Source organism: Macadamia integrifolia, unplaced genomic scaffold, assembly GCF_013358625.1.
Source record: "Macadamia integrifolia cultivar HAES 741 unplaced genomic scaffold, SCU_Mint_v3 scaffold_238A, whole genome shotgun sequence".
In the NCBI taxonomy this organism is placed as follows: domain Eukaryota; kingdom Viridiplantae; phylum Streptophyta; class Magnoliopsida; order Proteales; family Proteaceae; genus Macadamia; species Macadamia integrifolia.
This window is the reverse complement of record NW_024870652.1, coordinates 21,424-35,539: the sequence shown is the minus strand read 5'-3', so window position 1 is coordinate 35,539 and position 14,116 is coordinate 21,424. Positions and strand designations below refer to the sequence as shown.

General features: G+C 38.3%; 1 protein-coding gene, 1 non-coding gene and 1 pseudogene across 3 annotated transcripts; all 3 read left to right on the top strand.

Annotated features, from left to right (window-relative positions):
* Positions 1-108: 108 nt before the first annotated feature.
* Positions 109-9,034, top strand: LOC122071481 (phosphoribosylglycinamide formyltransferase, chloroplastic). 2 transcript variants are annotated; one of them, XM_042635840.1, is made up of 6 exons: positions 109-976; positions 2,919-3,030; positions 5,178-5,354; positions 7,636-7,762; positions 8,059-8,217; positions 8,565-9,034. In XM_042635840.1, the coding sequence occupies exons 1-5, from the start codon at positions 589-591 to the stop codon at positions 8,170-8,172; spliced, it is 918 nt and encodes a 305-aa protein (XP_042491774.1). In that variant the 5' UTR covers positions 109-588; the 3' UTR covers positions 8,173-8,217; positions 8,565-9,034. The 2 variants fall into 2 exon arrangements, with proteins under 2 accessions (XP_042491774.1, XP_042491773.1); XM_042635839.1 differs by having other exon boundaries at positions 111-976; positions 8,059-8,221.
* Positions 9,035-10,855: 1,821 nt separating this feature from the next.
* LOC122071489 lies at positions 10,856-12,845 on the top strand (annotated as a pseudogene).
* Positions 11,087-11,192, top strand: LOC122071490. Its single transcript, XR_006138193.1, has one exon. It is a non-coding gene; the product is annotated as a small nucleolar RNA snoR109 (small nucleolar RNA).
* Positions 12,846-14,116: the final 1,271 nt, after the last annotated feature.

The following is a 14,116-nucleotide window of genomic DNA, read 5'->3' as shown; positions in this document are numbered from 1 at the left end:
ATTTAATTTTTTCTTTCTTTCATCCAAATATAGCCCCATTCGATGGCCCTAAGAAGACTATGAAATCAAAAGTCAGCGTTACCAACGGTACACATTGAGCGTAGAACATGCAATGGTGTGATGTAGAAGGGTATCATTATGAGTTTCGACTTTCGAGTATAGTGATGGGTTTAGGGTTTGATAAAAATTTGCTTCCGGTTTCAGAGATTCTTTGGTAACAGTCATCCGGGATGACTCATCCCTCCTCGGCTATTCCTCTTCCCTCTTCCCTCTGAATAAGGAAACACTCGTTGGCAATGGAATAATCGTATCTCCTATTTGTTTACTAAAAAAATCGTATCTCCTATTCTGCAATTTCCTTTTGGGTTTTCTATTTTTTGTAGATTTCAATGGAAACCCAAGGCTTTCTTTCTGGGCTTTGCCTGAACTCAGCCACGCCACAGATTCTTTAGTTACGGTTATCTCTACTCGGCTCCTCCACTTTCCCTCTGAAAAAGCTTAGGAACTGTCATCACAATGGAATAATTGTATCCCCTACTCTCCATTCTCGAATCCCTTTTCGGGTTTTGTCTTCTGTCGTAGATTTCAATGGAAGCCCAAACCTTTCTTTCTGGGTTTTGTTCGAACTCGGCGATGCCACTACTTCAAAAACCTGGAAAATCAACAGTTATAAGATTGCTATCTTCGTCTTCTTCTTCCTTCATTGAATCCCAGAAATGGGTTACTCTCAAAACCCATTTTTTTTCAAAGCTAGTTTCACAAAAAGTGGGAACTAGAAAGAGATTAGAGTGTAGAAACGCAGTAGAAGTGGTAGGGGACCTTACGGAAAGTGGGAAGGTTTCGATGAATGACGTTCGACGGAAAAAATTGGCAGTTTTCGTCTCTGGTGGGGGATCGAACTTTCGGTCCATACACGAGGCCACTGTCCAGGGATCAGTTCACGGGGACGTCGTTGTTTTGGTAACAAATAAACCTGGTACGTTATGTTTACTCTCTCACTCACTGAAAAAGTTTGAAGGGAAAAAAAAACCATTTTTCCTCGGTGGTCTTTCGTAATGAATGGAAAAGAGTAGCATTTACTTATTAACATGAATTATTTAAACGCATCCTCTTCTTTTGATCTTGCTTCAAGCATAGATGCTATTTTTGTTATCATTGTCTAATCGTCAGAAGGATTGAATGATTGATGGGTTTGTTTCATATAGAATCAGAGATGGAATAATGAACTAGAGAGGTGCCTATGGGGATGTTGCGTAATTTACATATTCTATTAAAACTTTCATAATAATGCTTCATGAAGTTGAATTTTTTGCGATAAAAATGTATATGTCAGACGAATTTTACTCATATGAAGATGTCAAGATGGATGAATGGCACACTTGGAGGGATAGAATAAGAAATTGATAGCATTTTAAGGAGCTCAGGTGTAGCAGTAGTAGGTGTCATAATGAGAAAAATCGAGAGGGATTGTTAGGCAGCGCGCAACATACACCATCTATTTTTTTTGGGGGTGGGGGGTTTGTGGGGGAGGTGTGTGTGTGCTCAGACCATCTAAATCATTTATGAGAATGAGTGGTTTCAGACAGTTTTGAGTTGTTTAATGGACCTGAGTTGGTTGAAGTGACCTGGATTGAATGGTGAGGAATGGTGAGGAAAAATATGAATGTTTATGATTTACTGAAAGATGTGGCGCCACAAAGAGTGCAAACAATATTACTTGGGGTAAGGTTGTCATTTTTGTTTTTTCGGGTTTAGCATATGTGATCATTGTGCCACCTCATGTCTATTTCATGGACTGCTTGACTACTCAGGTTGTTATTTCTTAAATTCATGTTTACCCAGCCTCTTTTAGTTGTTCTGTCGATAGAGTTTTGGGATCACCGTTTGGACTGAGAAAGGGTAGTTTTCTTATGAGTGAGATGGCTTCTTGCTCTTATAGTGAGTGATGCCACAGCCTAGGGCATCTGGAACTCCCACTATAATGCATGAATTGATCCCTGTAGATTTTGATTACTTGTAATGTGGGACCCACCATTTATGGTTTACTCTCTTCTTTGTATATTTCTCACTTGGTTACACTAGCCATGTCAAATACTGAGATGGAGACATCCAAACACTGAAGCACTCATTTGGGCAATGTTGTGAATCTCTTGCATATAAGCAAACTCAACATGGCGTTACTTGGATTTTTCCTTTCTTCCCAGATTTTTCTTGATTGTTTCTTTTGACCATTTTTTAATTGTATGCATCATTGTACTCCTCATAGTTAGACTTACTATCTACTTACTTTTCAGCTGTACAATATAATTTCATGTACTATTCAACAAAACTTAAAGAAGAATAAAATGGCTTGTTCCATTGTCTAAGAATTAAACAGTCCCAAGATGAGGATGCCTTTCATTCAAGAAGGACCTTGGGATGACCTATTGTGAATATATTTGAATGCTTATGTAGCATAGTGAGCAATTATATTTATCTTGTTCCAGTTGCTGGATTTTGAAGGTGCATTGCACTGTCTCCCAGTTCAGAGATCATAGTTTGGAGCAGACTCCTTCCCCGAATATCTGGGATTCTGGATCTTTGCTACCAAAACAAGTAGTCCCTGTTAAATCAATGGATTATTTTGTTTAAATTGTTCTCCTAATGTCATTTGGAATAGCTCCACTAAGAGGTATAATATTTTGATGGCTTCTTCTCCAATTTTTCCCATTGTACAATTATATTTCCTTTCATAGGGTTCTGGGTCGATCCCTACTTGTCTTTCCCTGTTCTTGACCTTCTTTTCATGATAACCTATATTATGAAATTACATACACAACTAAATGAGGATAACAAAGAAGAAAATTTGTTTGTTTGTGAATCGAGCCCCTTGTGATGTTTATTTCATTTCTTTATGTTCTTTGATTATTTCATTGCAGGTTGTGGGGGTGCTGAATTTGCAAGAGATTGTGGAATTCCTGTTATTCTGTTTCCCAAAACAAAAGATGTGCCTGAGGGACTATCTTTGACCAATCTTATAACTTCTCTGAGGTGAGGTTATTCTCCTGAGAACCTCATATATATATATATATATATATATACTGCCATATATCTTCATGTAGTGGAAGTAATGTTCCTTTTCAAGTGGTGCACATCGAAGAAGAACATGGTGCTCATTTAATTCTTGCTGGCTAAATACTCTTCATATTACCACAACTATATAGTCTATCTTGGGTATGCCTTGGAAAGTGCTTTGCTGGCTGCTTTGGCAGGTCATGTCAGTCGACAAGCATTTGGATGGCACTTTGTTATCTGCTTTTATTTTATATGATAGCTTAAAGCACTGACCACAGCCAACAGCACGGGGCATATGATATCTGTCCAGAACTTTCTGAGTTTCAAGTGCTGAAAATATGCCATGAAAGAGAACGTTAAGGAGAGACAGCTGATATAATAAATAAACTTGACCAGATGTGGGAGCTTCTTTCCTGAAATGATTGATTTTGAAAGAAAAATAAAAAATAAAAATGAAAGATTAATACTATGCAGTTCCCCTTAAATTATAGTCCACAGTGACTTCCTAATGTAGGACTAGATCTGAACAATCAAACTAGACCCAACAACAGGAACTTGTAACCAAAGAACAACCAAAACCAGCTCTACAGATATATGAGAAATCAGACTTCACATAACAGTCTAGTAGCACTATCGATCTTAAGGAATATTAGCACAAAGAATAAACAAAGAGAGCAGCAGCCCTTAGAACTAAACCAGGGACTGACTAAGTGTATTAACCACTTCAAGTTCTTCTCAAGTATGATCAGGAGTCCAGAAATCAGCAGTCATAATAGCAGAGATGTCGAATCCAGAAAATAGAAGCTAAGGCCGCTAGAAGACAAAAATAGGGAGATTTTGAATATCTCTCTACAGGCTCCTCAGAAACAGTCCAAACTAAGGTCGATCCTTAGTAGTATATGGATGAACAATCGATCAAAATCTGGGCTCAAACCGAGGGCTGGAACTGCCTTTTTTAGAGGAGACCGATTGGCAAAACTGCAGAATTTTCTGGGCAGCAGTTTAAAAATAAATACCTGGTTGTAGCAGCAATATTAGCTTGAATATAGATTGTAAAGAAGAGAAGGAAACACACTAAGAACCCTCCTGGACTTCACGCCGCAAGGAGTCACCTGGATCAGACACCAAGCCCTTCTTCCTTGATCAAACACAAAGGAATTCTCTTGCAGAGAAAGCAGCAGCAGCAGCAGCAGCCATATAGTTTGTCAAAATCGTGGCTTATTAAAAGAGCCATCATCTTTATTTATAACAGTGATAGGGGTTACATAAAATAGAAACTAACTTTAGTTTCCAAAAACTGAAATAGGAAACTAAAAATTAGAAACTCAACTAGTTACTAAAACTGAAAATAGAAACTTACAAAATAGAAAGTCCTTTAGTTGCTAAACTGGAAATAGAAACTAATTTATGACTGAAAATTAGAAACTAAATAACCCCATCTAAAAAGGAAACTAAAGAAAAAGGAAACAAATCACTGAATCCCGTATGCCACCTTAGAACCCCTAGTTTAGACCCATAAAAGTAGCCCAATATACTCCGAACCACATGGACTGAAAGCCCAACATGTATACAACCCAACCCTAAGCTTATTCCTAATAAAACAAGCCTAGTTTGGTGAAGAATCTGCATCACTTCCCAATTGGTGGAGTTACTTTGAACTTAAGGATCCTAGATTAGGTCACAAAGAAATCCTGTGGTGCCAGTTATGTTGCAAGGAAAGGAACTACATGAAGGACTTTACATGTCATTCCGCAGCGTCACAGTTTGAAACCTCTCTTCAAGCTTTTGAATAGATGGTCTCAAAAGAATGTCTAAGCACTTTAGAGGTCCTTTCGATACCCATCTCTACAACTTCTACTGACATTGTTACCATCGTAATCTCTAGTTCTTGTACACTTTTACAAAAATATAAAATGCAATCTAGTTCTACTTGCGTCTTTGCCGAATATTGATAGCCATATTGTCCATATCATCAGAGGGGAAATATCAAGAGATCTACCTCCTTAGGATAGCACTAGCTGTTAATTTTCACACCTATATGTATATGTATACAATTCAGCTTTTATTTCCGTTGTTTGAATCCTGTTGAACTCCCTGAATGATTCTTTTTTATCTTTGAACAGAAAATTGGAGGTCGACTTTATCCTTCTAGCTGGATACTTAAAACTTATACCAGATGAGTTAGTTCAGGCCTACCCAAGATCCATATTAAACATCCATCCTTCTCTTCTTCCTGCTTTTGGTGGCAAAGGCTACTATGGTACGAAGGTTCATAAAGCTGTTATTGCTTCTGGAGCTAGGTACAATGAAATTTATAAGTTTTGTCTATTCAATGTGCCTTTATTTGTTTTCTTTTTTTTCTCTTGCTGTTTTTTTTTCAATATACTTCCCTGTACTGTAGAAGGAATCCTTGGTTGTCCTTTGGCAGCATCCAAGTTTTCAGAACCATTGAATTTCAATCTGTAGCTGCAAATAAGCAATGTCTTATGTGAAAATTTCCATTTTAGTTTCAGAAAGATGATTTAGCAAGTATTTTGATCCATCAAATTAATGTTTCAGAAATTTAGACAGCTCAACACAAGCAACTATTACCCCTTCTAATTTTATGTTGTAGTGGGCAAGAATCTCAGATGGTGGCCACTTGTGAACTGGAGTCTTAGTGACTCTAATACTTCTCTTTTTCTCCTTTTCCCTGTTCTTTTACATTTTTTCCATGTCTTGTGGGGCTCAAACAGGACAACACCTCCTAGTTGCATTATAAGAATAACTGTCCATCATCGTGCAGAGTTGGGGAAGGTTGACGCTCAATTTAAAAGTTACATTAACTGGTTAAGCTAGATTTGTGTCAAATCAGCCTTATTCTAGATACCTAATTTAACTTAAAATGTTGGAATCCAGAGCCATGATAAAATTAGTGGACTTCATGTCATCCAACAGATTGCCCTGCTCTCCAGTCAATTTCATTTCTTTTAATATGTCTGTTGTAGCCTGTAGGTTAGTTTTATGTTGTCTGCTTGAGTCACAATTTAACAGGTTAGTCATGCAAGGCTATTCTGATCTCTCAACAGCATGTGCTCTTGGTCGTTTGAAACTTCTTGTTACTGAAATGCACTGGTTTGGCATGTTTAGGCTTCTACTCTATGGATATAGTTATAGTTATTTCTCTGATTAATATGAATATGCTAGTTGAGGCAAGGATGATATTCTGAATAATTCCATTGTTGGACAATGGTAACAATGTTTAAAATAAGTAGTGGAATTGCATGAATGATGATATGATGATAATCTGCCTTGAAAATTTGAAAAAGAAAATTGTTTCAGCTTAATAATGTGGAGAGTGGAGACCAAGTGGTCAAAGTAATTTGCTCACACCATGACCCTGAATTTATACCAAGTGAGAAATCATGTTGTTTCCTTTGGACAACTTTCTTAAGTAAACTGTGGAACAAACAATAAATTTCACGTAGTATCAAAATATATCAGAAATGAGCTTTCGATTTGAATTTATATAAATCCTTTAAGCATTAGAGGGATTCAATATGCCAGTAACTGGTTTTGGAGCTTATCCAGCAGCTCAGACTTCAGTCATGGGAGTTCATTGAGAGAATATAGTAATCTTGTGGAGATTGGTTAGGCTACAAAATAATGGTTCTTACTGGACAAGTTACAAGATTTAATCCAACCAGGAAATTTGGAAGAGTTGTAGAAGTTTTGTATGGATTACTGGTTAGTCGCTGATGTTGTATATATGTGTGAAAGAAAAATCAAATATATTACTTAGAGAGGTGAAAATGAATCAAAAGGACCAATGGAGTTATCTTATGACTTTTGGTTTGTCCCCAACCCCTGTTCATACTTGATATGCAAAATGTTACGAAGGTTCCCCATTAACTATTAAGGTATCTGGGCATCAGATAGGCCTCTAGTTCTCGTTCAACTGGACCTTCTTGTATTGGTGCAATGTATTGTAGCACTTTGTTCATAGCTTCCGTATGCTACTGAGTTATTCCAAGTGCGATTTCTAGTTTCTGGTATTGGTATTAATTTTCTATTTCTTTCTTCTGTATATTCATCAGCTAAAGAAACATGAAACAATAATTTTCAAGGCCCTGCTACATTTCCGAGAGTTTCTGAGCTTTACCTTTTGAGAGAACCTATCTAACTTTTCTGATTCAGCAAGAGGATTCTTGGAATTTAGGGGGTTAAAGAGAACTAGTTGTTTACTAAATGCAACCTGGCTTATGGGAGAGGTTGAAGAAGGTAATACAAATCAGGTTGCTAGTCCTTGAAATATAAGTATTACTTGTGAATTCAAATGCCCCTGTCATTGAACAAAAAGTCCCTACAGTTGCATGCTAGTATGATACAAATTGCAGGACACTGCTAAGATAAAAAAATTCCATTATATAATAGTTGAGTCACAGTTTTGGATTTTTTTTTGGTGATTTTGTTAGAACCATGATTTTTTTATTAACTGGCCCCAGAGAATTTGAGCTCATCTTGTCTTAATTTACATTTGAATCTATAAGTGGCTACGAGTACTTACACATTTTCTTATCTCCTTCCAATATGCTTGGCAAGATATTCTGGTCCTACAATCCACTTTGTTGATGAAAATTACGATACAGGGTGTATCCTTGCCCAAAGGGTAGTACCTGTTTTGGCAAATGACACTGCAGAGGAGCTTGCTGAAAGGGTCCTTCATGAGGTAACTTTTATTTTTTCTAACTTCTGGGCAATGATCTTAATTAATTATCCAAGAAATCACATGGTTCTTGATGGTCAACAACATGCACATTTCATTATCAACCATTAAGAAGAAAAATGCCAGGTGGATAACATCATCCTGCTGGTGTGTGACATGTGCACCAAACCAAGGACTTGCTGCCTGGATGAGATGTCCACCTAGTTGATGGTTGAAGTATGAAACTTTTATTATTTGCATAACTGAAATACTATCTTGCTTGACTTTGTTTCTGTGATCAACTGAAATTGCTGTTTTAGGAGCATCAATTGTATGTTGAAGTAACTGCGGCAGTATGTGAAGAGCGGGTTACCTGGAGGGAAGATGGAGTACCTCTCATCCGAAGCAGAGAAAACCCAAATAAATACAGCTGACCAACATATGGCTTGGAATATCTGTGTCCATTACTCTTGCTTTTGGTAGGTATGTGAAATCAACCATTAACTTAACTATCATGACCTATAGCATCATCCAACTAAGCTCCTTTGAAAAACTTGGTTTCTTAGGGTGGCATTGCTTAAGATACCTAGCTGTTTTTCTTCTTGCCTTTTTCTCCCGTAGTGGAACATTCAATTATGTTATTTTTATTGAACGAGTTATCCTTTTGCCAATCCATTGAATGGAGGATGACTACTACTTTTTGGTTTTCCACATGTTAAGATATTTTGTTAGTGGCACTGGAGGTCCTATCACTCTGATGGCTAGCGTGTTCATGTGTTGTTGTACACTAATGGGTTGCTTCATTTGATTCCTGATTTTGGTGCAGGCCATTGTTAAGACTCTCGTGTTCTATAAAAATGCACCAAATTTTCATCAAGGTTTGCATCAGATCGGCATTTTCTGTCAACCACTGCTGTATTGCCTAGTGGTACAGATTCTGGGATGATTTTTATTTTTTTTATTTTTTATTTCCTGAGAAACAGCTAATCTGCTTCTGGGCTATACATTCATAGACTGTGTAAGGTTCTAAAACACATTTATGCTTTTTGGGTTTATCAGCTAAGGAGTTGCTGATCAGTGTTAGTGTCAATAAGACAGTATAAGTGGAGAACACCCCCCCGCCCACCCGGGCTCTCAAAAAAAAAAAGGGGGGGGAATAAAGAAAAAGAGACTAGTTTTTATAACTTTTTTTTTTTCTCTCTTACCCTTTGTTTTCTAAGTTTTCTCCCTCTATATGATTTGTAGAACAGTTGATGCAGTTATTGAATATAATGTCCTCCTATGTTAATGGATCAATTAGATTTTTGGTCTACCAGAGTAGAGATGGCGTGGACGTGTTTTGGGATGTTTTGCCTAGAGAAGACTGTTGCAACTAGCAATGTGACTGTGACTCTTTAAGAGTCTTAACCATATGATCCATATAATCTAGAGTGGAACTTTACTTTTCTTGTTATTACATAGAAACTTCCTACCCCAATTTAAATACAGTAGACAATATATAGATAATGGATGAAGATGTAGGACCTTGACCTCTGTATTGAATGACTGTTCAAAGGTATGAGTCTTGTTCCTAATTATGTTTATGTTTCAAGTATATTATAGATTGATTAAATGGCAAAGAGTTCTTTGCTTAGCCATGGAGTAGATTTGTACAGTTAAAATATAAGCACGTTTTTTTTGAGGCTCTGTTTGTTTCAATGTAAAATGAGAGAGAAAAAAAGAACATTAAACATCTAGTTACAGAGTTCCATAAGAAGTAAAGAGAAGGGATTTTAAACTTCTACAGTGGCATCCACGATGGAAAAAAGATTTCCTCTACTCTTTTTTTACTACCAAGCATTTCATGTAAAGCAAAGGGAGGTTGAAGGAAAATAGGGGAATCGAATGCTAGTTGGTTGCACGGCTCCTCTACCCAGACACAAAGGGTGGTGAAAGAATGAGTGAATCATTATCAAATGTTGAATTAGACTGATTTTTTGTTATTTATCTATTTAACTTTTTAGTCAAATAAAAACTGGATTAATGAGATGTTCGGTCTACAAAAACCGAACCAAAATCGATGGCTATCAAATTATCAATTCAATAACTTTCGGTCTATTTATAGGCCAGATTTTGATTTTTCATATATGAAAAATAACACAATATTGAATTTCATTGGGTTTTGAAAAATTTTAATTGGGTTTTTCAAATTTAGAACTAGTCGCTTTAGTTTATTTGAAAAAAAAAAATAGCCTTGAAGCAGTATTATGGCTCTTTTTTTAGAACACAGACGGCACTAAAATGAATGTCACCCTTCATGAAAATTGGGAATCCTACCTTTGTTAATGTTTTCTCAGGTGCTACTATTGACTTTTGTGGTGAGTGTCACGTTGCTTTTCAGGGAATCCTCTCCCTTGTTATTGGTATTGGTTGCAGTCGATATCGATATGATATAGATCGGTATCAGTAAGGATTGAAAATCGTATTGTTTTTTTGGATCGATCATGATATCGGTTAGGATTGGCCTTTTTTTTTTTTTTTTTTTTTTTTTTTTTTGAAATCTTAAAAGATAGAGAAGCCTTCACCATTACATCTACTTGATCTTCTTTGGCCTCAACTGGTTGCTGTGCCTGCATTTCTTTTTCCTGCAGTTGACAGCCGGGGGATCCATTTCTGCATTTCTCTGCATCTTCTGTTCTGCGTTTATGAGGTAAGTGTTAAAAAATATAATTTAAAAAAGAATCGGGTTGGATTGGCTGATCCGGATCAATATCTGATACCCAGGACGATACCAATACCCATCTCAGGATTGATCAGCATCAATACGATATGGCCGATATACACGATCTGATATCGATACTTGAATCCATGCTCTTAGGTCTCTGAGCTCTAAAGAGAGGAACCGGATTCAGAGCAGAACCATCAATGAGGTCAGTCGATTAGTTTCGAGTCAGTCCGATCAATTCAATCCGGCCAGTCTAATTTTTGACACCCCTTACCCTGTTATCCCGATTCACGACTCGGGATTTCCGAGTCCCACGCCCATCCACCAAAGATTGAGAATGGTTGAGAAGACGGAACTACCCCTGCCCCGTGTCTGTGTATCTTGTGCAGTCTATATATAACTTGTACCCAACTGTATCTTTGTGGTTTCATTTTCTTCTCTTTAGGGTTTTTGTTTATCTTTCCAGCATTAGGGTTTCTGAGAAGCTTTTTGCTCTGCTAGTTTGTTAATTCCACACTTCATCTTCTTCATTTTCTCCTGTAGATGTTATGAGGGATCGGTTTTTGGTGTTTGGAATTTGAGAGCTATATTGTACCAAGATAGGGTGCTTTCTTATATGCCTCTTTTATCTTGAAATGCCAAAGTGGCTGTAGCGAAATAAATCGATCGATAGATCGAAGAAGTTTACTGGCCGGTTGTTGTGAGATTTCATCTCTGTCGACAGATCTGCTTACCGAACTTCTTACATTCTTCATCTTCTTCTTCTCCGATTTTTTTTCTTTTTCTGTTTTGCAATTTTCCCCCTTCTCCACTGTTTCTGTTATGGGAATGAGAAGGGAAGAGAAGAGGAAAGGGCACAGGATTCAGCCTTTTTTTAGAGACCCTTCTCTCACACCAAACCAAGGATGACTCTCTCTCTCTCTCTCTCTTCCTTTGAGGTACCTTCCAAGCAAGCTGGTCCTAGGATTGCCCTTCAGTTTGTGTCATTCGGTGCCTACAATTCCGCATGGATGCTTGTTGATCGACATTTCTTCTCGTATACAAGAAGCTCTAAAAAAGTGGAACAGTAATCCTTCGGATTCAGATCGGATCGGCCGGTTCGTGTTTCTCAAAGCCATTTCAAGGTTTTCAAATCTTGATCTTGATCTAGTATCTCAATACCAGTCTAGATCGTTTAACCCCAAAGTATATGCAAAACGTTAGCTGCTTTAGGTGATGATAATTGAGTTCAAGGGAAGGTAATTTTCAGTGTTTAGTATTTTTTTAAGGGGTTACTCCTCATGCAAGTGACCATGAATAATAGTGCTCTGGCTGCTCTCCTTAGTGTTTCTTTTTGCTTCTTGTTGAGTATTAGTACAAGCTATGGTACCGTTACTGATGTTTATTGCTTGAGGACCCTAAAAGAGTCGGTGGAAGACCCTTTTAACTACCTAAACTCGTCATGGTTTTTTAACAATAATACCGAGGGGTTCATCTGTAAATTTATCGGCATCGAGTGCTGGCACCCTGACGAGAATAGGGTCTTGAACATCGAGCTCTCAGACATGGGGCTGAAGGGCCAGTTCCCTCGGGGTATTGAGAACTGCACTAGCTTGACAGGTTTAAATCTTTCTAGCAACAATCTCACTGGACCCATCCTATCGGATATCTCTAAAAGGCTTCCATATGTGACAAGTCTTGATCTCTCTTCGAATGGCTTCAATGGTGAGATCCCAGTGAGTCTTGCAAACTGTATCTATCTGAATATCCTCAAACTTAACAACAACCGATTCACTGGTCAGATTCCTCTGCAACTTGGCCTGCTCAATCGGATAAAGACATTTAGTGTTGCAAATAATCTATTGTCCGGGCAAGTTCCCAGCTTTGTCAATGCTACAATTGCAGCAGATGGCTATGCAAACAATTCAGGACTCTGTGGAAAACCTTTGGATCCCTGCAAGGCGCTTTAGGGTGCAGTAATTGTTGGATCGGTAATTGCTGGGGTGGCTGTTACATTGTTTGTTGTTGTTGTTGGAGTTGTCCTTATCTTCTGGTTGTGTAAAGTGTCTATTAAGAAGAGAGATGATGAACCTGAAGGAAACAAGTGGGCCAAGAGTTTAAAGGGAACCAAAGGCATCAATGTTTCCATGTTCGAGAGGTCAGTTTAAAAAATGAGCTTTAATAGACCACGTCACCTATTTGAGTCATCCAAGGAGATCGATGTGGCCACGCAAGAGATAAGACTCTTAAGTCATCCAAGAGATCAACGTTGTCACACAAGAGATGGACGTTGACCAAGTCCAGCAAGAGACCCAAAACATTCTTATCTTGTAATTCTGTAACCTTATCCCTTATCCCTTGTAACCGTATATTTTAATAATATAAATACAAGATCACAGTGGACCTGCATTCATTGATTGGCCATATTAAGATCAATTGATCCTTTCTGTCTCCTCTCCACTCTCACTGAAGGTGTTTTCTCCCATATCGTTGGCCTCAATACATCGCATGCTGTCTAGCGTACTCTCGAGAAACACTATGCACCTCAAACACAAGCATGCATTATGCAGCTTGAGTTCTAGCTTCGATCCCTGAAGAAGGGCTCGTGATCCGTTGCTGATTTCCTCCAAAAGACGAAAACATTAGTTGATCACTTGGCTGTCGCTGCTACTCCCTTCGACGACTCCCAACTTGTACTCAGCATTCTCAGTGGCCTTGGGCCTAAATATGATGCATTCGCAACGTCTCTTACCACTCGCCTCGAGCCTATTCCCCTTGATGACTTTCTTGGCTTACTGTTCAACCAAGATGTTATACTTCAAAGTTGCAATGCTGATCTTCCATCTGATGCTTTTATCACAGCAAACAATGTTATACGATCTTCTAATCAATCTGGATTCACTCACCATGGTAGAGGGAATGGCTGAGGTCGTGGCCACAGCTGTTCTACTGGATCTAACAATCGATCTCCAATGCTATCAACGCTTCAACCCAGGTTTTAAACCTCCTCTGCAGGTGAATGCTTCACCACCCACTGCCTACTATGTTGTGCTGCTGCAGTCTGAATCCTCTGCATCTCCTTCATTAGCCTTGGATCCTTACAGGTATCCCGATTCTGGGGTTACCCACCACCTCACATCTGATATGGCCAACTTGAGTACTCGGTCTGACTACACTAGCATTGATCAAGTTCGTGTGGCAAATGGTTCAGGTTTTCGCATCGCTCATACTGGATCCTCCATATTATCTAAACCTGTATTTTCCTTTGCTCTTCATAATATTTTTCATGTTTCCCATATTCAGAAGAACTTACTTTCTGTCTCCTGGTTTATCAGGGATAATGATGTTGTTTTTTAATTCCATCCCCATATTTGTTGTGTTAAGGATCGATCCTCGGGGAATATCCTTCTGTATGGCCCAAATAAAGGCAGTCTCTATCGGCTCCAGGATGCTCATATTTCCAATCAAATTCCTGGCTCCCATTTGTTGTCCTCCCATTCTTCTCCAACTGCCAATTTGGGTGAGTGTGCTCCAAACTCTGTTTGGCATGATCGGTTGGGTCACCCTACCCAACGGGTTGTCTCTTACACTATTTCCAATCATGCTTTACCAGTGGTGACCTCATCATCTCAAGCCTTTTGTGAATCATGCCATTTGGGAAAATCTCATTGACTTTCATTTACTTTTTTAAATTA